Source organism: Staurois parvus, unplaced genomic scaffold (assembly GCF_062004578.1).
Source record: "Staurois parvus isolate SC_StPar_1 unplaced genomic scaffold, SC_StPar_1.0 ptg001732l, whole genome shotgun sequence".
Taxonomy (NCBI): Eukaryota; Metazoa; Chordata; class Amphibia; order Anura; family Ranidae; genus Staurois; species Staurois parvus.
In genome coordinates this window covers 27022-53107 of record NW_028319528.1, presented here as the reverse complement: position 1 = coordinate 53107, position 26086 = coordinate 27022, and the positions used below count along the sequence as shown (strand labels likewise).

The following is a 26086-nucleotide window of genomic DNA, read 5'->3' as shown; positions in this document are numbered from 1 at the left end:
TGGAGTGTGGGAGGAAACCGGAGCACCCGGAGGAAACCCACGCAAGCACAGGGAGAACATGCAAACTCCAGGCAGGTGGTGCCATGATCGGGAATCGAACCCATGACCCATTTTACTGCAAGGCAGACGAGCTAAGCCACTGTGCCGCCCCGATATACATGTCCACACAATACTAGGACATTCCACCCTGTACCCCTAACAGGCACAGGGTGACTCACACATAATGGTGGGAACATGGGGCGCTGAGACAGGGGTCCCCCACCCCCAAAAGTCACTCCCGTTACATTAAGAACTGAACAAAGACCACTGATCACATGACCGCTGATCGCTCAGTTCTCAGTCTTCAGTGAGCAGAGAGGGGTAAACGACAGTCACCTCTCTCTGCTCTGCTACTCAAGTGCTCACTGGAGAGTCAGGCCGTGGAGGGAGTGGGAGCAGCTGACTCAGGCTGCCAGTGGTTCAGGCGTCTCAGTGGATCTTGACTTTAAACTCATGTTCTTTCCTGAGCCCGGACCAATTGAGTGACGTCAGGTGGGCTTTAGCCTGCTGTTAGCTGAAAATGGGTCACAGGAGACAATTACGAACTGCACTGCTGTGACCTACAGGTAAGTAGAATTAAAAGCATTTTGGCTACATAGTTACATAGTTAGTCTGGCTGAAAAAAGACAAAATCTCAAGACCCTTTTTCTTAACTCATTATAAGTAAAGTCTGAATTTCTGGTTGTTTTGGGGTATCTGGAGCCCTAACCCCTCTGTCCCTGAGGTTATGGTCCTATAATAAACTCTGGTAAACCTTCCAAAAGTTATATAGTTACATAGTTAGTCTGGCTGAAAAGTCCATCCAGTTCAACCATAAAAAAAAATAAATAAATAAAAGTTATAATCCTACACCCACAGTGGATCCAGAGGAAGGCAAAAAAGCCAGCAAAGCACGATCCAATCTGCTCCTGCAGGGAAAAAAATTCCTTCCTGATCCCCCGAGAGGCAATCAGATATTCCCTGGATCACCTTTCCCTATAAATGTTATATCCAGTTATATTCTGTGTATCCAAGAAAGAATCCAGGACTTTCCTACAGCAATCCACTGAGCTGGTCACACCCAACTCTGGAGGGAGTCCATTCCACAGATCATATCCCCCCCTTATGTATTATACATGGAGATCATATCCCCCCTTATGTATTATACATGGAGATCATATCCCCCCTTATGTATTATACATGGAGATCATATCCCCCCTTATGTATTATACATGGAGATCATATCCCCCCTTATGTATTATACATGGAGATCATATCCCCCCTTATGTATTATACATGGAGATCATATCCCCCTTATGTATTATATATGGAGATCATATCCCCCTTATGTATTATACATGGAGATCATATCCCCCCCTTATGTATTATACATGGAGATCATATCCCCCCCCTTATGTATTATACATGGAGATCATATCCCCCTTATGTATTATACATGGAGATCATATCCCCCCCTTATGTATTATACATGGAGATCATATCCCCCCCCCTTATGTATTATATATGGAGATCATATCCCCCCTTATGTATTATACATGGAGATCATATCCCCCCTTATGTATTATATATGGTGATCATATTTCCCCTTATGTATTATACATGGAGATCATATCCCCCTTATGTATTATACATGGAGATCATATCCCCCCCTTATGTATTATACATGGAGATCATATCCCCCCTTATGTATTATACATGGAGATCATATCCCCCCTTATGTATTATATATGGTGATCATATCCCCCCTTATGTATTATACATGGAGATCATATCCCCCTTATGTATTATACATGGAGATCATATCCCCCCCTTATGTATTATACATGGAGATCATATCCCCCCTTATGTATTATACATGGTGATCATATCCCCCCTTATGTATTATATATGGTGATCATATCCCCCCTTATGTATTATACATGGAGATCATATCCCCCCCTTATGTATTATACATGGAGATCATATCCCCCCTTATGTATTATACATGGTGATCATATCCCCCCTTATGTATTATATATGGTGATCATACCCCCCCTTATGTATTATACATGGAGATCATATCCCCCCCCTTATGTATTATACATGGAGATCATATCCACCCTTATGTATTATACATGGAGATCATATCCCCCCTTATGTATTATACATGGAGATCATATCCCCCCCCTTATGTATTATACATCGAGATCATATCCCCCCCCTTATGTATTATACATGGAGATCATATCCCCCCTTATGTATTATACATGGAGATCATATCCCCCCTTATGTATTATACATGGAGATCCTATCCCCCTTATGTATTATACATGGAGATCATATCCCCCCCCTTATGTATTATACATGGAGATCATATCCCCCCTTATGTATTATACATGGAGATCATATCCCCCTTATGTATTATACATGGAGATCATATCCCCCCTTATGTATTATACATGGTGATCATATCCCCCCCTTATGTATTATACATGGAGATCATATCCCCCTTATGTATTATACATGGAGATCATATCCCCCCTTATGTATTATACATGGAGATCATATCCCCCCTTATGTATTATACATGGAGATCATACCCCCTTATGTATTATACATGGAGATCATATCCCCCCCTTATGTATTATACATGGAGATCATATCCCCCCCTTATGTATTATACATGGAGATCATATCCCTCCTTATGTATTATACATGGAGATCATATCCCCCCATTATGTATTATACATGGAGATCATATCCCCCTTATGTATTATACATGGAGATCATATCCCCCCTTATATATTATACATGGAGATCATATCCCCCTTATGTATTATACATGGAGATCATATCCCCCCTTATGTATTATACATGGAGATCATATCCCCCCTTATGTATTATACATGGAGATCATATCCCCCCTTATGTATTATACATGGAGATCATATCCCCCCCTTATGTATTATACATGGAGATCATATCCCCCCTTATGTATTATACATGGAGATCATATCCCCCCCTTATGTATTATACATGGAGATCATATCCCCCCTTATGTATTATACATGGAGATCATATCCCCCCTTATGTATTATACATGGAGATCATATCCCCCCCTTATGTATTATACATGGAGATCATATCCCCCCTTATGTATTATACATGGAGATCATATCCACCCTTATGTATTATACATGGAGATCATATCCCCCCCTTATGTATTATACATGGAGATCATATCCCCCCTTATGTATTATACATGGAGATCATATCCCCCCTTATGTATTATACATGGAGATCATATCCCCCCCTTATGTATTATACATGGAGATCATATCCCCCCTTATGTATTATACATGGAGATCATATCCCCCCCTTATGTATTATACATGGAGATCATATCCCCCCTTAATCTCCTCCTCTCAGTAGAGAATACATTCAGTTCCTCTAATCTTTCCTCATAGCTGATCTCCTCCATGCCTCGTATCAGTTTGGTTGCCCTTCTCTGTACTTTCTCCAGTTCCCCAATGTTCTTTTTGTGAATTGGAGCCCAGAACTGAACTGCATATTCCAGATGAGGTCTTACTAATGATTTGTACCGGGGGGGGGGGATGAGATCCCTCTCTCTGGAGTCTATACCTCTCCTAATACAGGAGAGGATTTTGCTCATTCTAGAACCCGCAGCTTGGCATTGCTGCCATTATTAAGCTTGTGATCTACCAGAACCCCCAGATCCTTCTCCACCATTGCCCCCCCCCCAGATCCTTCTCCACCATTGACCCCCCCCAGATCTTTCTCCACCATTGACCCCCCCAGATCCTTCTCCACCATTGACCCCCCCCCCCAGATCTTTCTCCACCATTGACCCCCTCAGATCCTTCTCCACCATTGATTCCCCCAGATCCTTCTCGACCATTGACACCCCCAGATCCTTCACCATTGACCCCCCCAGATCCTTCTCCACCATTGACCCCCACCAGATTCTTCTCCACCATTGACCCCCCTCAGATCCTTCACCATTGCCCCCCCCCCAGATCCTTCTCCACCATTGACCCCCCAGATCCTTCTCCACCATTGAAACCCCCAGATCCTTCACCATTGACCCCCCCAGATCCTTCTCCACCATTGACCCCCACCAGATTCTTCTCCACCATTGACCCCCCTCAGATCCTTCACCATTGACCCCCCCCCCAGATTCTTCTCCATCATTGTCCCCCCAGATCCTTCTCCACCATTGTCCCCCCAGATCCTTCTGCACCACTGACCCCCCCAGATCCTTCTCCACCATTGCTTCCCCCAATTGTACCCCCCACCAGTATGTATGGCTGTACATCTCCTTTAAGTAGAACCCCCAAAACATTACACAGGGTAACCGACAGGAGTTGGATGTTTTTAAAACAGGTAGTACATGGTAAGTGGTGATGGGAAGGGAACCAGGTAGGTGTCCCCTCTACTCTCCCCCCCCCACAGGAGTGCACTGGTTAGGAGCCCAAGATGGATGATTGATCAACAGCTGTTGGCCCGAGGGATGGACAATTTCAAGAGATGGATTGAAAGCTGCATTCAAGAGAATGGTCACCATCTAAATTACATTGGGAGCTGAAAATCTTCGGAGTGCTGTTTTTCTTCAAAACAGTCCGCCTTCCGTCTGTCACCCTGTGTGTTTCCTGGAAGCAGACACCCTAGAGAATAAAATAGTGGGAGTTCCAATTTCTTATGTCGCACTATATGTGCAAATTATCAACACGTTTCAGTGAAAAGTACATAAATGCTCATTTTAGGGCACAAAAACACAATATATTACCCACTTTTCTGGTAAAATATAAATGAGGTTGTACCAAGCAGAGCCAGAACAAGGGGTGGGCCGGAGGTGCGGCTGCCCTGGGCCATGTGGTAGTATATGAGGTGGGGGTGCTGCATGGAGAGTACCTACCTACAAGCTGGCAGGAGTGCTGGAAGAGAGTTTTGGTCTTACAAAGGGAGTTTATACTTGGGGTAAGCGGGCAGATTAGCGCTCACATTTCTTTGGGGAGGAGAGGGAGAGGAGAGAGAAGACTGGTTCTGCCCCTCCTCCTCCCGCCCTCTCCTGTGTCTGCCCCGCCCACACTCCCTGCCAGTTTTCTTTTCCTTCCTCTCTTTCTCTCTCGCTTTATTTCTCTTTCTTTCTCTCTTTTTCTTTCTTTATTTTTTTTCTCTTTCTTTTTCTCTCCTTTCTTTTTATCACTTTCTCTCTTTTTCTCTCTTTCTTTATTTTTTTTCTCCTTTCTTTATTTTTTTTCTCTCTTTTCTTTCGTTTTCTCTCTCTTTTTCTCCTTTTTTTTTCTTTCTCATTTTTTTCTCTCTCTCTCTCTCTCTCTTTCTTCTTTCTCTCTTTATTTCGTTCTCACTCTCTCTCTCTCTCTGTTTGTTTCTCTCTCTTTTTTTCTCTTTCTCTCTCTCCTTCCATCTTTCTTTCGTTTTCTCTCTCTTTTTCTCCTTTTCTTTCTTTCTCATTATTTTTTTCTCTCTCTCTCTCTTTCTTTTACTTCTTTCTCTCTTTATTTCATTCTCACTCTCTCTCTCTCTGTTTGTTTCTCTCTCTCTTTCCATCTTTCTTCCGCTCTCTCTCTCTCTCTCTCTCTCTCTCTCTCTCTCTTATTCTCTCTCTCTCTCTCTCTCTCTCTCTCTCTCCTTCCTTCTATCTTTCTTTCTTTCTTTCTCTCTCTTTCTTTTTCTCTCTTTTTCTCTTTCTTCCTTCCCAGTTCAGGTCTGCCTATAAGCACCCAATATTATCATTTAATCTTCAGTACAACATACAATTATTTGTCGTTATCGGTTGGATTCTCTCATGTATGTCGCGGTTTCCTTCCTAGGTGTGTCCAAAGCCATCCTGGACGCTGCAGGACAGAGCGTGGTGGATGAGTGCGCCCGGCTGGGTAAGAAACCTCAGATTGCCATTGGAATATCTGGCAGTGGGACAAAAATCCTGCTCTGGGGGATGTCTACACAGCAAGAACCTCAATGACCGTCAGTCACCGCAGCCTCCATTATCTTCCAATGTTCCGAGGAGAATATCTGCCTCCAGTCCCCATGTTTCAGCGTCATAGATATGACATCATTACAATGGTTTATTAGAGGCAGCGAGGTGGCAGCTGGTAGGACTTGGTCCTAAAGTCACAGAAATCAGGTCCCGGTAACAAGGTGAAGCAGTGTCAGAGGGGCACACAGTGAAGGGTTTGGGCTAGTAGAGGTATTAGCGGGCAACCAATGGGGTCTGTCCTTAGGCAGGACTTTGCTTATTAAAGCTAATAGAATTCCTCAACTTTTTGTGTGTTTTAGATCTCTTTTTAGAACCTCTGCCAGATGTTTACTGCCGATGCGTCCTTGCTGGGGAGATTTTTTCTCCTATTAGGCCTGGTGACCATTTCCAAAAACAAATAAACCCCAAAGTGATGGAAAATGTGAACTTTTGAAGTTGTCACCAGAACAGGAAATGAGGTGACAGCTGTCCGAGAGGATATCCCCTCACTCTCCAGATATCTCCTCTCACTTCCTGCTGTGTCTCTGGGACAGGAAGTGAAGGAAAATCTACTTTAATGGACACAGAGAGCACATCAAACCTGATGGGGTCATGGAAATTCCCAAATCTGAAACTAAGCTGTTTAGATCATTTACAGTTGTGTCCAAAATTATTCAACCCCCACTGAAATTGAGTGTTTTGGCCAGTTTGACATTGCTTTTGATCATTCAGTCATCTTGCTTACATTTACATTAAAGAGGCACTTGTAGGTCAGACAAATATAACATAACAGTTATAATGAAATAACCACAAATGTCTTTTCTGTGCTCACAGCATTATCAGTTTTATTCAACCCCCAAGTGACATTCAATCTTAGTACTTAGTACAGCATCCTTTTACAGTTATAACAGCTTTTAAACGTGAAGCATAGCTTGACACAAGTGTCTTGCAGCGATCTACGGGTATCTTCGCCCATTCTTCATGGGCAAAGGCCTCCAGTTCAGTCACATTCTTAGGCTTGCGCACTGCAACTGCTTTCTTTAAGTCCCACCAGAGGTTCTCAATCGGATTTAAGTCTGGTGACTGCGATGGCCACTCCAAAATGTTCCAGCCTTTCCTCTGCAACCATGCTCTAGTGGACTTGGAGGTATGCTTGGGATCATTGTCCTGTTGAAAGGTCCAACGTCTCCCAAGCCTCAGGTGTGTGACGGACTGCATCACGTTTCCATCCAATATCTCCTGGTACTGAAGAGAATTCATGGTACCTTGCACACGCTGAAGCTTCCCTGTACCTGCAGAAGCAAAACAGCCCCAAAGCATGATTGACCCTCCACCATGCTTCACAGTAGGCAAGGTGTTCTTTTCATCATAGGCCTTGTTCTTCCTCCTCCAAACATAGCGTTGATCCATGGGCCCAAACAGTTCTAATTTTGTTTCATCAGTCCACAGAACACTATCCCACAACTTTTGTGGTTTGTCCACATGGCTTTTGGCATACTGCAGTCGACTCTTCTTATTCCTTGGAGACAGCAAGGGGGTACGCCTGGGAGTTCTGGCACGGAGGCCTTCATTACGCAGTGTGCGTCTTATTGTCTGGGCTGAAACTTCTGTACCCACATCTGACAAATCTTTTCTCAGTTCCTCAGCAGTCACACGGGGACTTCTCTCCACTCTACGCTTCAGGTAGCGCACAGCAGTCGAAGTCAGCATCTTCTTTCTGCCACGACCAGGTAGCGTTTCAACAGTGCCCTTTGCCTTGAATTTGCGAATGATGCTTCCTAAGGTGTCTCTTGGTATGTTTAACATCTTTGCAATCTTCTTATAGCCATTGCCCTTCCTGTGAAGAGAAATCACCTCTTCTCTTGTCTTCCTGGACCATTCTCTTGCCTTCACCATGTTTGTAACCACACCAGTAAATGTCTAGAAGGAGCTGAGTATCACAGTCATTTTAAAGCTGCCTAATTGGTGCTTATTATGCTTGATTGCTGCTCGGTGACATCCACAGGTGTTTTCAATACCTGATGGAAAGCACCTGTATGAACCTCTGTTCTTCAGAGTGGTAGTCTTTAAGGGGTTGAATAATTGTGGCAATGAAGAAACCACATAAGAACCATTTACTACTGTATTACATAAACAATTGATGTCATTTTAGTTGCATTTGGGTAGTTACAACGTCCTTGTAGGATTTGATTCTGAATACAATTCCAAATGTACACTATAGTCCCTAAACCCCTTTACAGCATTGGGGGTTGAATAATTTTGGACACAACTGTATCTAGGATTACCTTTCCTCTGTTTATAGTTCCAATTCTCTTTTTGAAACTCTTATAGTCTTTGTAACCTGCAATCCTTTCAAATGTATATAGTTTTGTATCTTATTTAACGATAGAAATTAGCTACATTGTTTTATTTGTAGCCTTTTATATTTTTCTTCCCTAGAAATGAATATTGTATCTATTCACATCAGTGCCTGCCCCCACGGAGGTTCCTATTTCACATACTAGGGCTTTTTTTTGTGAATAGGAGCCCACCTGCCTGGAGTTTTCATGTTCTCCCTGTGCCTGGGTGGGTACTCCGGTTTCCTCCCACACTCCAAAGACATGCTGGGAGGTTAATTGGCTCCTGTCTAAATTGGCCCTAGTATGTGTATATATGAATGTGAGTTAATGACCTTAGTTTGTACGCTCCTGGGGGGCGGGGACTAATGTGAATGTACTATATATATGTAAAATTGATGGCGCTATATAACTACCTATAATAAAATAAACAAACCTACCAGCATTACTATTATTATACAGGATTTATGGCGCCAACAGTTTGCTCAGCGCTTTACAATATAACGGGAGACAATACAGCAACAATACAGTTCAATACAAGAGGGATAGGAGGGGCTGATCCTGGGAGCTTACAATCTAGGAGGAAGGGACTGATCCTGGGAGCTTACAATCTAAGAGGGAGGGGCTGATTCTGGGAGGTTACAATCTAGCAGGGAGGGGCTGATCCTGGGAGCTTACAATCTAGGAGGAAGGGACTGATCCTGGGAGCTTACAATCTAAGAGGGAGGGGCTGATCCTGGGAGCTTACAATCTAAGAAGGAGGGCCTGATCCTGGGAGCTTACAATCTAAGAGGGAGGGGCTGATCCTGGGAGTTTACAATCTAAGAGGGAGGGGGCTGATCCTGGGAGCTTACAATCTAAGAGGGAGGGGCTGATCCTGGGAATTTACAATCTAAGAGGGAGGGGCTGATCCCGGGAGCTTACAGTCTAAGAGGGAGGGGCTGATCCCGGGAGCTTACAATCTAAGAGGGAGGGGCTGATCCTGGGAGCTTACAATCTAAGAAGGAGGGCCTGATCCTGGGAGCTTACAATCTAAGAGGGAGGGGCTGATCCTGGGAGCTTACAATCTAAGAGGGAGGGCCTGATCCTGGGAGCTTACAATCTAAGAAGGAGGGCCTGATCCTGGGAGCTTACAATCTAAGAGGGAGGAGCTGATCCTGGGAGTTTACAATCTAAGAGGGAGGGGGCTGATCCTGGGAGCTTACAATCTAAGAGGGAGGGGCTGATCCTGGGAGTTTACAATCTAAGAGGGAGGGGCTGATCCCGGGAGCTTACAGTCTAAGAGGGAGGGGCTGATCCCAGGAGCTTATAATCTAAGAGGGAGGGGCTGATCCCGGGAGCTTACAGTATAAGAGGGAGGGGCTGATCCCGGGAGCTTACAGTCTAAGAGGGAGGGGCTGATCCTGGGAGCTTACAATCTAAGAGGGAGGGGATGATCCTGGGAGCTTACAATCTAAGAGGGAGGGGCTGATCCCGGGAGCTTACAGTATAAGAGGGAGGGGCTGATCCCGGGAGCTTACAGTCTAAGAGGGAGGGGCTGATCCTGGGAGCTTACAATCTAAGAGGGAGGGGCTGATCCTGGGAGTTTACAATCTAAGAGGGAGGGGCTGATCCTGGGAGCTTACAATCTAAGAGGGAGGGCCTGATCCTGGGAGCTTACAATCTAAGAGGGAGGGGCTGATCCTGGGAGCTTACAGTCTAAGAGGGAGGGGCTAATCCTGGGAGCTTACAATCTAAGAGGGAGGAGCTGATCCTGGGAGTTTACAATCTAAGAGGGAGGGGGCTGATCCTGGGAGCTTACAATCTAAGAGGGAGGGGCTGATCCTGGGAGTTTACAATCTAAGAGGGAGGGGCTGATCCCGGGAGCTTACAGTCTAAGAGGGAGGGGCTGATCCCAGGAGCTTATAATCTAAGAGGGAGGGGCTGATCCCGGGAGCTTACAGTATAAGAGGGAGGGGCTGATCCCGGGAGCTTACAGTCTAAGAGGGAGGGGCTGATCCTGGGAGCTTACAGTATAAGAGGGAGGGGCTGATCCCGGGAGCTTACAGTATAAGAGGGAGGGGCTGATCCCGGGAGCTTACAGTATAAGAGGGAGGGGCTGATCCCGGGAGCTTACAGTATAAGAGGGAGGGGCTGATCCCGGGAGCTTACAGTATAAGAGGGAGGGGCTGATCCCGGGAGCTTACAGTATAAGAGGGAGGGGCTGATCCCGGGAGCTTACAGTCTAAGAGGGAGGGGCTGATCCTGGGAGCTTACAATCTAAGAGGGAGGGGCTGATCCTGGGAGTTTACAATCTAAGAGGGAGGGGCTGATCCTGGGAGCTTACAATCTAAGAGGGAGGGCCTGATCCTGGGAGCTTACAATCTAAGAGGGAGGGGCTGATCCTGGGAGCTTACAGTCTAAGAGGGAGGGGCTAATCCTGGGAGCTTACAATCTAAGAGGGAGGGGCTGATCCTGGGAGCTTACAATCTAAGAGGGAGGGGCTGATCCTGGGAGCTTACAATCTAAGAGGGAGGGGCTGATCCTGTGAGCTTACAATCTAAGAGGGAGGGCCTGATCCTGGGAGCTTACAGTCTAAGAGGGAGGGGCCGATCCTGGGAGCTTACAATCTAAGAGGGAGGGGCTAGTGGTACCAAAGGTAGTAACTGTGGGGGATGGACTGGTAGGAGGAGTAGAAGATTCCAGTATTAGCTGAGGGCAGGATAGGCTTCCCTGAAGAGATAAGATCACCTAAAAGTGAGCAGAATAGGAGATAGTCTGATAAATTGGGGTAGAGAGTTCCAGAGGATGGGGGAAGCTCTGGAGAAGTCCTGGAGACGAGCATGGGAGGAAGAGACGAGGGAGCTAGAGAGCATGTCTTTGGATTGCTAAAGGAAATCCGTGCAAGCACAGAGAGAACATGCAAACTCCATGCAGACAGCCCTGGTTGGGACCAGAACCAAGGATCCCAGTGCTGCAAGGCAGGATGGCTAACCACTAAGCCGCGGTGCTGACCTATTATACTGTATCTGACTGAAACTGATATTCCCAATTCTATTTGGTTGACAATATTGTGAAATGAGTCCGTCTATGTTTAGTTGGGTCGGTAATTGTATGTTCTGTGTCCTGGTGGTTGGTGGTCGGTGTTCACATTCGGAGTGTGACTCCATACTGGGACAATATGATTGGATAATGTAGACTTCCACGGTGCCGGTTATCTATTATTGGATTTGTTCCGTCTGCAGGATCTCAGGGTAATAAGGATCACATTGTGACACAGAACGGAAATCTTCGCTGCAAGAAGATCCTCCATATGGTCGGCACCAACTCAGCCACTGCAATCAAAACGTTCATCACCGAGGCTCTGACCGAATGTGCCCGACTCCAGGCGACATCCGTGGCCTTCCCCGCCATAGGGACAGGTGTGTGGTCTGATAAATACTCCCATGTATCGTATTCCGGGTCACCGCCATCTCTAAAGGACCCCTCGCCAGATCACAATCAGATTGGTTCACCCATTGGAGCTGATCACCATTTACATGAAAGAACTAAACGGTGCTGATTGGTCCATTTGGCTACCAATTAGATTCCAATTCCATTTGGCTGAAGCTGGTACATGACACTATAGGTATAGTCACTACTGATGTGCTAGATTATACCCCAGCACAATATCTACCGCATCACTCCTATTTACAGTCTAACTCCGGGGTCCCAAAACTGCGGCCCTTTACTAGCCTTTATCTGGCCCTTGGGGCGCTTCCTTCCTGGCACCAAATGATGAGGTACTACACCTCCCACTCATACCAACAATGGGGCACTTTACCTCCCACTGACACCAATGATGGGGCACTATTCCTCCCACTCATACCAACAATGGGGCACTTTACCTCCCACTGACACCAATGACGGGGCACTATTCCTCCCACTGACACCAATGACGGGGCACTATTCCTCCCACTGACACCAATGATGGGGCACTATTCCTCCCACTGATACCAATGATGGGGCACTATTCCTCCCACTGATACCAATGATGGGGCACTATTCCTCCCACTGACACCAATGATGGGGCACTATTCCTCCCACTGACACCAATGATGGGGCACTATTCCTCCCACTGACACCAATGATGGGGCACTATTCCTCCCACTGACACCAATGATGGGGCACTATTCCTCCCACTGACACCAATGATGGGGCACTATTCCTCCCACTGACACCAATGATGGGGCACTATTCCTCCCAATCATTGGTGTCAGTGGGAGGAATAGTGCCCCATCATTGGTATCAGTGGGAGGAATAGTGCCCCATCATTGGTGTCCTCCCACTGACACCAATGATGGGGCACTATTCCTCCCACTGATACCAATGATGGGGCACTATTCCTCCACTGACACCAATGATGGGGCACTATTCCTCCCACTGATACCAATGATGGGGCACTATTCCTCCCACTGACACCAATGATGGGGCACTATTCCTCCCACTGATACCAATGATGGAGCACTATTCCTCCCACTGACACCAATGATGGGTCACTATTCCTCCCACTGATACCAATGATGGGGCACTATTCCTCCCACTGACACCAATGATGGGGCACTATTCCTCCCACTGATACCAATGATGGGGCACTATTCCTCCCAATGACACCAATGACGGGGCACTATTCCTCCCACTGACACCAATGATGGGGCACTATTCCTCCCACTGATACCAATGATGGGGCACTATTCCTCCCACTGATACCAATGATGGGGCACTATTCCTCCCAATGACACCAATGACGGGGCACTATTCCTCCCACTGACACCAATGACGGGGCACTATTCCTCCCACTGATACCAATGATGGGGCACTATTCCTCCCACTGATACCAATGATGGGGCACTATTCCTCCCACTGATACCAATGATGGGGCACTATTCCTTCCACTGACACCAAAGATGGAACACTATTCCTCTCACTGACACCAATGATGGGGCACTATTCCTCCCACTGACACCAACAATGGGGCACTATTCCTCCCACTGACTCCAATGATGGGGCACTATTCCTCCCACTGACTCCAATGATGGGGCACTATTCCTCCCACTGACACCAATGATGGGGCACTATTCCTCCCACTGACACCACCGATGGGGCACTATTCCTCCCACTGACACCAATGATGGGGCACTATTCCTCCCACTGACACCAATGATGGGGCACTATTCCTCCCACTGACACCAATGATGGGGCACTATTCCTCCCACTGACACCAATGACGGGGCACTATTCCTCCCACTGACACCAATGACGGGGCACTATTCCTCCCACTGATACCAATGATGGGGCACTATTCCTCCCAATGACACCAATGACGGGGCACTATTCCTCCCACTGACACCAATGATGGGGCACTATTCCTCCACTGATACCAATGATGTCTCTGACCATCTCCTGTACTATGTCTGCAGTCTCTGACCATCTCCTGTACAATGTCTGCAGTCTCTGACCGTCTCCTGTACTATGTCTGCAGTCTCTGACTGTCTCCTGTACTATGTCTGCAGTCTCTGACCGTCTCCTGTACTGTCTGCAGTCTCTGACTGTCTCCTGTACTGTGTCTGCAGTCTCTGACCGTCTCCTGTACTATGTCTGCAGTCTCTGGTCATCTCCTGTACTATATCTGCAGTCTCTGGTCATCTCCTGTACTATGTCTGCAGTCTCTGACCGTCTCCTGTACTATGTCTGCAGTCTCTGACTGTCTCCTGTACTATGTCTGCAGTCTCTGACCATCTCCTGTACTATGTCTGCAGTCTCTGACCCTCTCCTGTACTGCCTGCAGTCTCTGACCGTCTCCTGTACTATGTCTGCAGTCTCTGACCGTCTCCTGTACTATGTCTGCAGTCTCTGACCATCTCCTGTACTATATCTGCACTCTCTGACCATCTCCTGTACTATGTCTGCAGTCTCTGACCATCCTGTAAAGGAACTGTCCCCAGACTGCACTTGGGTACTTCTGTTAGGATACCGCTTCCCTGTCCGAACACCGACCACAGACACCACAGCAGACCATACAAGACTAGACAACACCAGTCTTGAAGTAAACCAGGAGGGAGACTACTTTATTTTAACACAGATACAAGATATATACATTCAAGAGAACAACCCCCCCTCCCTGCATAATGACACAGGGCGGGGCAATCTACATTTAGTAACAAGAGACACACCAACAGACAGTCCCATCAGGAGGGAGGGCTGCTGGAGACAACCCCCACCAAGCCAATACACAAACACATACATCCCATAATAGTTTGCTCCCAAGCAAGACACACAATAGAACAATGGGATGCAACCACATGGCATTAAACAATGAACAACCCCCCACCCCAATATTAGGACAGATCACCCTGTACCCCTAACAGGCACAGGGTGACTTACACATAAAAGGGATATGGGGAGCTGAGACAGGGGTCTCCCCACCTCTCCAAAGTGAGCTGTGTTCCATGGGCCCCCCACCCAAAGTGACTCCCGTCACATATCTCCCCTTTCGGCAGGAGACTAACACAGGAGGAGACCCCAGACGGATGGACTCTGAAGTTAGTCTGTACTTCCAGTCCCCCAATGCCGGCACCCGCACAGTACCCCAAGCAAAGTGTCCCAAACATAGCATTACTCACCCAGCCAACCTCTGCCTCTCTCATAGAACATACCCGCCGCTGGGGAGAAGTACGGACTGGTCCTTCTCCCTGATGTTCTCTCAGCCGCTGGAGAGAAGACAGGGTGGCTGGGCCGACTCCATCATGCTGTTGGGGATCTGGGCCGACTGACCATCATCCCTGGGGTATCCAGGTGGTGACTGTAGTCTCATCCACTTTGACTTGATGGACATCCCCCAGTGTTTGCAAAGTACGGCTGACATCCTCCTGTCCCAATGCCAGACCTTCTTCTGGGGTTGTGTCAGTGGAGACCGAAGTCCCATCCATGGACATCAGCTCAAGCTGCCGTTGTGAGGTGCTGATTGCATCCTCTTCCTGTAGCTCCTGCGGTGCTGATTGTTGTGGGCAGAGGTCAACAACGCCATGCCCTGATCCCAGCTCTTCTGCTGGAGGCGCGACGGCTGGTTTCTCCTCAGCAGAAAAGTCAATCAAATCCCCAGTCTCTGGAACTGGTGTCTGGGGTTGGGGGTTCACCATCTCCTATCCATGGAACCCAGAAGATGTTACCAGTGCTGGGCAGAGTTCACTAATGTTTGGCCCTGTTGCCGGCTCTTCTGTTGGAGGCTCACCAGGTTGTTTTTCCTCAGCAGAGAAGTCTATCAAATCCCCAGTCTCTGGATTTTCCACTGCCGATTCTTGGGCATGCTGCTGAACATGTTTTAGCAGTTGCCTGTATGCCCTTTCCAGATCCTGTACTTTCATCAGCAGGTATTCCAGATCTGGTTCAAGCTCTGAGACCCCTGTGAGACTGAACATAGCCTCTCTGTCTTCTCGCAGGTCCTCCAGGGTAGGTTCTCCTTCATCGCCAAACACAAAATGATCTGTAAGGCTCTCCCACAGCAATCCAGGGTCACCAAAGTCATATCCTTCCGGAGAGCATTCTGTTGTCACCCCTAAATATTCCTGCTCTGCGTACCATTGCAGAGCCGATATCGGTTGTCCAGCTCCATCTCCTGCTGGACCAGCCTGTCCAACTCAGTCACCCATTGCTCTTGGGGTCGCTCTCCCAGGAACGGCATCCATACCTTTTGATGGTCCATGGCCCGTTCCCCTGGGGTTGGATAGCACTTGCCTTTGTCCATACCAGCAACCTGGAGGGCTCCATTACAAAGTACCTCCCGAATCCCCTGCCTGAGCTCCAGGTACTGATCTGTAGACACAGTCCTGAGGTATGTTGCAAGAATGATCAGCAGCAGCCCTGGGAACTCTGATGCCAGGTCCATATCTCCACTGGGGTGACCGACGGCTACTTTCCTCATCTTAAATCCTGGTGGTGGTTTGGACGTGTTCACAGCCAGGAAGCAAAATCCCACCGCTGCCACCAATGTAACAGAACCGACCCAGACTGTGCTTGGGTACTTCCGTTAGACTACCGCTTCCCCGTCCGAACACCGACCACAGACACCACAGCCGACCATACAAGACTAGACGACACCAGTCTTAAAGTAAACCAGGAAATAGACTGCGTTATTTTAACACAGATACAAGATATATACATTCAAGGGAACAGCCACCCCTCCCCCATCCCTGCATAATGACACAGGGCGGGGCAATCTACATTTAGTAACAAGAGACACACCAATAGACAGTCCCATCAGGAGGGAGGGCAGCTGGAGACACCCCCCACCAAGCCAATACATAAAAACACATACTTCCCATAATAGTTTGCTCCCAAGCAAGACACACAAGAGAACAATGGGATGCAACCACATGGCATTAAACAATCCACAACCCCCCCACCCCAATATTAGGACAGATCACCCGGTACCCCTAACAGGCACAGGGTGACTTACACATAAGAGGGATATGGGGAGCTGAGACAGGGGTCTCCCCACCTCTCCAAAGTGAGCTGTTCCATGGGCCCCCCACCCAAAGTGACTCCCGTCACACATCCCCTGTAATATGTTAGAAGTCTCTGACCATCCCCTGTAATATGTTTGCAGTCTCTGACCATCCCCTGTAATATGTTTGCAGTCTCTGACCATCCCCTGTAATATGTTAGCAGTCTCTGACCATTCCCTGTAATATGTTAGCAGTCTCTGACCATCCCCTGTAATATGTTAGCAGTCTCTGACCATCCTCTGTAATATGTTAGCAGTCTCTGACCATCCCCTGTAATATGTTTGCAGTCTCTGACCATCCTCTGTAGTATGTTAGCAGTCTCTGACCATCCCCTGTAATATGTTAGAAGTCTCTGACCATCCCCTGTAATATGTTAGAAGTCTCTGACCATCCCCTGTAATATGTTAGCAGTCTCTGACCATCCCCTGTAATATGTTAGAAGTCTCTGACCATCTCCTGTAGTATCTCTGCAGTCTCTGACCATCTCCTGTAATATGTTTGCAGTCTCTGACCATCCCCTGTAATATGTTAGCAGTCTCTGACCATCCCCTGTAATATGTTTGCAGTCTCTGACCATCCTCTGTAGTATGTTTGCAGTCTCTGACCATCTCCTGTAATATGTTTGCAGTCTCTGACCATCCCCTGTAATATGTTTGCAGTCTCTGACCATCTCCTGTAATATGTTTGCAGTCTCTGACCATCCCCTGTAATATGTTTGCAGTCTCTGACCATCCTCTGTAGTATGTTAGCAGTCTCTGACCATCTCCTGTAATATGTTTGCAGTCTTTGACCATCCCCTGTAATATGTTTGCAGTCTCTGACCATCTCCTGTAATATGTTTGCAGTCTCTGACAGCTTTCTGTAGCTTTGTGTTTAATGAAAATGTTATGTGGCCCTTTAGAGATTATCTAAAACTTTAAAAGCTGATATAAAGTCAGACTGATATATTGCAGCTTCGCAGTCCTTAGATGTGGTGGCTACAATCGATTCCTTTTCTTTTTTTAAGTGTTTCCTTTTATTTTTATCAGTTATCCTGCATACACCACACCTCCTGCCCTGGGATGACAATGCCCCCCCCCCTTCCTGTATGCAGGGAGCCATGCTACCCCAGGTGGACTACAAACATGCCTGTCTTTATTATTCATTGGGGGGGGGGGGGTAAGACAGCATTGTTTATCGCTTCCATTTCCGGTCACAGAAAGTGACGTGAACATTGCATATCTGGCAGGATGAGCAGGAATTTTATGTTCTTGCTGAAAATGGCCTTGGCATGAAAAAAAGAAAACGAATGCAGCGTCCACATCTGAGGACTGGGTATCTGAAGTGCAGGACATGCTTGTTTTTGGTTTTAGTTTTCTATTAAACTATAACTGTGTGGCAGGAATGGGTAACGTCTCCTCATTGGTGGTGGCGGACTCCATTTTGGAATCGGTGGCTGCTTTCGCCAGATCGCCCCAATCTGTCCAGATGGTGAAAGTCGTCGTCTTCCAGAAGCAAATGCTGAATGATTTCCACACCAGCATGAAGAAGAAGGAGGGGGGATCTCTACTCAAAGACGGGGGATTCTTCACTAGGATGAATAAATGTGAGTATCCGGCGTTATGGAAAGATCTTTTTTATAGGATTGTCTTGTAGGAAATGAATTGGGAAAGTACGAGATACAAGACACGAGACGCATTCGAGGTGCCCAAAGTATGACATCTTCCTTTCCGACTCAGCCAATGAGCAGCTTCCTTCCCTCTCCTAATATAGTATTGATTTGCAGGTTTAGTATACTGAGGGCTAAATGTCACACAAAGCCCGAGGAGAAAACATTTGTAAAGCCTTCCAACATATCAGTCATGAACCTGGCTGGAGGTGGAAGTGTTGAGAGGGTTTCCCTTGGTGACCCCTGGAGTTGATGACACTGACTGCAAGGCTTAACTAGTTGCCGACCGCAGATAGCCAAATGATGGCTGCACTGCGGCCGGCCAGTTCTGAGTGGACGTCATATGACGTCCTCCCAGAACGCGCTCTCCTGCGCGCCCCAGGGGGCACGCACCCGGCGATCTCCGTGATCGCTGTCCTACGGACACAGCTGATCACGTGATGTGGTAAAAGGCCAATCACAGCGGCCTTTTACCACCTGATCAGCGGTGTCCAATGACACGCTGATCAGAGGGAAATGCAAGTGCCGGTTCTCGGCTGCACTTTCCTCACGCTGTCAGATCGTGAGGAAAGTACTGCCGAGAACCGGCAGTTGTCAGAGCGGGGATCGGCACCGATCATCAGGGCACTGATCATCAGTGCCCTGATGATCGGTGCCCAGCAGTGCCACCCGCAAGTTCCGCCCACCTGTGCCCAGCAGTGCGCCCACTAGCTCCGCCCACCTGCGCCCAGCAGATCACCCACCTGTGCCCAGCAGTGCACCCACCTGTGCCACTCTGCAGTGTCACACACCTGTGCCCAGAAGTGCCACCTACCTGTGCCCAGCAGTGCCACCCACCTGTGCCCACCCACCTGTGTCCACCAGTGCCACCCACCTGTGCCCACCAGTGCCACCCACCAGTGCTGCCCACCAGTGCCACCCACCAGTGCAGCCCAGCAGTGCTGCCAGTCAGTGCCACCAGTCAGTGTCCAGCGGTTGTGCCAGTCAGTGCCGCCAGTCAGTGCCCAGCAGTGATGCCAGTCATCAGTGTCGCCTATCAGTGCTGCATATTAGTGCCGCCTATCCGTGACACCTCATTAGTGCTGCCTATCAGTGCCCTTTAGTGCTGCCTATCAGTGCCCATCAGTGACGCCTATCAGTGCCCATCAGTGCTGCCTCATCAACGCACATCAGTGAAGGAGAAAAAATACCTGTTTGAAAAATTTTATAATAGAAACAAAGAAACTTTTTTTTTTTTTTCAAATTTTTTGCACTTTTTTTATTTATAGCGCAAAAAGTAAAGCGCCCAGTGGCGATTAAATACCACCAAAAGAAAGCTCTATTTGTGAGAAAAAAATGATCAAAATTTCATATGGGTACAATGTTGCATGACCGCGCAATTGTCAATCAAAGTGCGGCAGCGCTGAAAGCTGAAAATTGGCCTGGTAAGGAAGGGGGTAGAAGTGCCCGGTAGGCGAGGGGTTAAAGGAGCAACCGGTGCCAATGGACAGGTTTTCTGGTGGTTGCTCCAAGAGGTGATCAGCTGGGTAGTTCTCCAGTGGGAAAATGAAGACTTCAGTAGGAAGACAAGGGAACCGTGTGGAAGAGCAGATCAGGCCCAACAGCTGGAGGGATCCAAACTCCCTCAGTAGGTTAAGGCGATGGAAACAGGAAAGAACTGTAGTGGCGCTGCCAAGGTCAGGATCCAAGCCAAAGTCATACATGGATGGTCAGTAGAAAAGGAGATGACAGAGCTATCAGGAGCTAGAGCCAGGATCATACACAGCAGATTAGAGGGAAATAACCAGCAGTCAAAGCTGAGGTCATGCTTGTGTAGCGCTACCCCCTTAGGAGTTGCAAAGATTTTGGTCCCCTTATAGTCCTACACAGCCAGGCAGCACGCATCTTCATGCAGACTTGCTTCCAGGAGTCAACAACCAGTCCTTGAGCATTGTTTTTTGTGATTTTATTAGGGGATTTCTATTGGGGTAGGGTTAGGGGTGTACGGGATGCCCAATGGAACCGATGAACTGAGGTCAACTTCATGGAATTATTTACAAACCTCCACTGCAACACAGTCTATTTTGGAGAGCTAGCCAGTGTCTCCTAGTGTTCTACCCCAGGAGGTATCCCTGAGCAGAGGATCCAGTGCCTGTCACTTTAAGAGAATAGACAGCCCTAGTAGGTGGCGAATCTGGTTTCCCACCAGAGTGCTCCTTGTAACTGTAACTGAAGCACCAGCCACCTTAGGTAGCAAAATCCAGTCTTGTATTAGGAGAGGTATAAACTCCAGAGAGATAGATATAATCCCCCCCCCCCCGGGTACAAATCATTAGTAGGACCTCACCTGGAATATGCAGTTCAGTTTTGGGCTCCAATTCACAAAAAGAAAATTGGGGAACTGGAGGAAGTACAGAAAAGGGCAACCAAACTGATACGAGGCATGAAGGAGATCAGCTATGAGGAAAGATTAGAGGAACTGAATGTATTCTCTACTGAGAAGAGTAATTTAAGGGGGATATGACCTCCATGTATAATACATAAGGGGGGATATGATCTCCATGTATAATACATAAGGGGGGATATGATCTCCATGTATAATACATAAGGGGGGATATGATCTCCATGTATAATACATAAGGGGGGATATGATCTCCATGTATAATACATAAGGGGGGATATGATCTCCATGTATAATACATAAGGGGGGATATGATCTCCATGTATAATACATAAGGGGGGGGGATATGATCTCCATGTATAATACATAAGGGGGGGGGATATGATCTCCATGTATAATACATAAGGGGGGGGGATATGATCTCCATGTATAATACATAAGGGGGTATATGATCTCCATGTATAATACATAAGGGGGATATTATCTCCATGTATAATACATAAGGGGGGGGATATGATCTCCATGTATAATACATAAGGGGGGATATGATCTCCATGTATAATACATAAGGGGGGATATGATCTCCATGTATAATACATAAGGGGGGATATGATCTCCATGTATAATACATAAGGGGGGATATGATCTCCATGTATAATACATAAGGGGGGGGGATATGATCTCCATGTATAATACATAAGGGGGGGGGATATGATCTCCATGTATAATACATAAGGGGGGGATATGATCTCCATGTATAATACATAAGGGGGGGATATGATCTCCATGTATAATACATAAGGGGGGGATATGATCTCCATGTATAATACATAAGGGGGGGATATGATCTCCATGTATAATACATAAGGGGGGGATATGATCTCCATGTATAATACATAAGGGGGGGATATGATCTCCATGTATAATACATAAGGGGGGGATATGATCTCCATGTATAATACATAAGGGGGGGATATGATCTCCATGTATAATACATAAGGAGGGATATGATCTCCATGTATAATACATAAGGGGGGATATGATCTCCATGTATAATACATAAGGGGGATATGATCTCCATGTATAATACATAAGGGGGGGATATGATCTCCATGTATAATACATAAGGGGGTATATGATCTCCATGTATAATACATAAGGGGGGATATGATCTCCATGTATAATACATAAGGGGGGATATGATCTCCATGTATAATACATAAGGGGGGGGGGGATATGATCTCCATGTATAATACATAAGGGGGGGATATGATCTCCATGTATAATACATAAGGGGGGGATATGATCTCCATGTATAATACATAAGGGGAGATATGATCTCCATGTATAATACATAAGGGGGGATATGATCTCCATGTATAATACATAAGGGGGGGATATGATCACCATGTATAATACATAAGGGGGATATGATCTCCATTTATAATACATAAGGGGGGGATATGATCACCATGTATAATACATAAGGGGGATATGATCTCCATGTATAATACATAAGGGGGGATATGATCTCCATGTATAATACATAAGGGGGGATATGATCTCCATGTATAATACATAAGGGGGATATTATCTCCATGTATAATACATAAGGGGTGGGGATATGATCTCCATGTATAATACATAAGGGGGGATATGATCTCCATGTATAATACATAAGGGGGGATATGATCTCCATGTATAATACATAAGGGGGGGGGGGATACGATCTCCATGTATAATACATAAGGGTGGATACGATCTCCATGTATAATACATAAGGGGGGATACGATCTCCATGTATAATACATAAGGAGGGATATGATCTCCATGTATAATACATAAGGGGGGATATGATCTCCATGTATAATACATAAGGGGGATATGATCTCCATGTATAATACATAAGGGGGGATATGATCTCCATATATAATACATAAGGGGGGGATATGATCTCCATGTATATTACATAAGGGGGGGATATGATCTCCATGTATAATACATAAGGGGGGATATGATCTCCATGTATAACACATAAGGGGGATATGATCACCATGTATAATACATAAGGGGGGATATGATCTCCATGTATAATACATAAGGGGGGGATATGATCTCCATGTATAATACATAAGGGGGGATATGATCTCCATGTATAATACATAAGGGGGATATGATCTCCATGTATAATACATAAGGGGGATATGATCTCCATGTATAATACATAAGGGGGATATGATCTCCATGTATAATACATAAGGGGGGGGGGTATGATCTCCATGTATAATACATAAGGGGGGGATATGATCACCATGTATAATACATAAGGGGGGGGGGGATATGATCTCCATGTATAATACATAAGGGGGGGATATGATCTCCATGTATAATACATAAGGAGGGATATGATCTCCATGTATAATACATAAGGGGGGATATGATCTCCATGTATAATACATAAGGGGGGATATGATCTCCATGTATAATAGATAAGGGGGATATGATCACCATGTATAATACATAAGGGGGGGGGGGTATGATCTCCATGTATAATACATAAGGGGGGGGATATGATCTCCATGTATAATACATAAGGGGGGATATGATCACCATGTATAATACATAAGGGGGGGGATATGATTTCGATGTATAATACATAAGGAGGGATATGATCTCCATGTATAATACATAAGGGGGGATATGATCTCCATGTATAATACATAAGGGGGGATATGATCACCATGTATAATACATAAGGGGGGGATATGATTTCGATGTATAATACATAAGGGGGGATATGATCTCCATGTATAATACATAAGGGGGATATGATCTCCATGTATAATACATAAGGGGGGGGATATGATCTCCATGTATAATACATAAGGGGGGATATGATCTCCATGTATAATACATAAGGGGGGATATGATCTCCATGTATAATACATAAGGGGGGATATGATCTCCATGTATAATACATAAGGGGGGGATATGATCTCCATGTATAATACATAAGGGGGGGATATGATCTCCATGTATAATACATAAGGGGGGATATGATCTCCATGTATAATACATAAGGGGGGGGATGGGGGATATGATCTCCATGTATAATACATAAGGGGGGGATATGATCTTCATGTATAATACATAAGGGGGGATATGATCACCATGTATAATACATAAGGGGGGATATGATCTCCATGTATAATACATAAGGGGGGATATGATCTCCATGTATAATACATAAGGGGGGATATGATCTCCATGTATAATACATAAGGGGGGGATATGATCTCCATGTATAATACATAAGGGGGGGATATGATCTCCATGTATAATACATAAGGGGGAATATGATCTCCATGTATAATATATCAGTGGTTCATATAGTGAACTCAGTGTAGTTATTCCCCCTGAGGTCATCACAGAGGACAAGGGGGCGCTCTTTACGTCTGGAGGAAAAGAAATGTAATCTCCAAACACGGAAAGGTTTCTTCACAGTAAGAGCTGTGAGAATGTGGAATAGACTCCCTCCAGAGTTGGTTGTGACCAGCTCAGTGGATTGCTGTAGGAAAGTCCTGGATCCTTTCTTGGATACACAGAATATAACTGGATATAACATTTATAGAGAAAGTTGATCCAGGGAATATCCGATTGCCTCTCGGGGGATCAGGAACGAATTGTTTCCCCTGCAGGAGCAAAATGGATCGTGCTTTGCTGGGGTTTTTTTTGCCTTCCTCGGGATCCACTGTGGATGTAGTATTATAACTTTTTTTTTTTTTATGGTTGAACTGGATGGACTTTTGTCTTTTTTCAGCCAGACTAACTATGTAACTTTCAGAAGATTTACCAGAGTTTATTAGAGGACCATAACCTCAGGGACAGAGGGGTTAGGGCTCCAGAAACCCCAAAACAACCAGAAATTCAGACTCTACTTACGAGTTAAGAAAACGGGTCTTGAGGCTGGAGTCAAAATTTTGTTCTCTTCACATTGTATAGCAGCTTTGGTGTAGCCCACGTACCCTCTGCGATGTCCACTGGTAGGAGCTTCCAGCCAGCTCTCCAGGAAATTCTTCAGTAGCTAAGTTTTCACCCCCGGTTCTTCAGTCCAAGCCTCCATCTTGCCCCAGATTCAGGCTACTTTCCTGGCAATGGGCATTCCCACGCAGCAGGCCTAAGAGGCACAAGCCTTTGATACAGTTTCTTCTCATGGCTCTTGTCCATGAGACAGAGAAGTTTGTAGAAGGTCACATTCCCCAACATTTATTTATGTCTTCTCCCCATATGTATCCCTGGCAGTAAACCACCGAGCAGTTGTCCAGGGAGGCATAAATGTTCAAAATTGTTCTATCCTCTAACATTATTGCCTGGGACCCTTCCTAACCGCAGGCAGAAGCAAATAATAAATCTGAACTTGGGGGGAACAGCAATGAACAGTCAAATCATCCGAAAGAGGGCAACTGCAACTTGAAATTTACTAAGCAGATTCAGAGTCATATTGACAATGCAGACAGGGTCAGTATGGCAGAAAATCGCACAGTACATGGACAGCTACTTGCGCTGATCCTTTCACAGTGAAGTCCAGGCTCAGAGCTGGTAGTACAAGTGGCTGTAGGAGCCCCAGGGATGCTAACACAGGCAAACGGCTGGAGATGCCGGACCACCCCACTTGAAGCCCAGTACTCTGGTAGCAATTCGAGTAGTGCTCTCCACAGTGGCTGGGTATTCTGTGCTATAGGGCTTGCTGCATGCTGGGACTTGTAGTGGAGGATGGCACCTGCAGATCGCATGCCCAGCAACCTCTGCCACCTCCGAAATCAATCTCTCTGAGTACCTGAGGACAAGAAACAGAGAAACTTCTATCCCTTAGATGCACCCAGAAGTCCAGAGGATCATGGTAACACAAGGGATTATGGGAATCCAAAGGATTGTGGGCAGAAGAATTAAAGTTGCCTAAGCATGGTGAGCAGAGGGGCTACAGAACTATAGCAATCCATGCTCAGGCTGAATACAGCCCACCAGTATCAACACTAGATTGAAGTTTGGATCAGGGCAGGGTTCCTCCTACACAATGCTAGAGATTGTGTCTTCAGGAAAATGATTCCCATAGGTCTCATTGAACAGGTTGTGAGTCAGTTCCTAGAGGAAAGTTAACATCGGATGTTGGGGGGGAAATTT

General features: G+C 46.3%; 1 protein-coding gene across 1 annotated transcript in view; it reads left to right on the top strand.

Moving 5' to 3' along the window:
* LOC149434574 (protein mono-ADP-ribosyltransferase PARP14-like) overlaps positions 1 to 26086 on the top strand; it is a 115942-nt gene that overhangs the window by 88910 nt on the left and 946 nt on the right. Inside the window, exons 13-15 of the mRNA XM_089663616.1 lie at positions 5874 to 5936; positions 11580 to 11756; positions 18259 to 18462. Coding sequence (XP_089519742.1) covers positions 5874 to 5936; positions 11580 to 11756; positions 18259 to 18462 — 444 coding nt within the window. The remainder of the gene's footprint in view (positions 1 to 5873; positions 5937 to 11579; positions 11757 to 18258; positions 18463 to 26086) is intronic.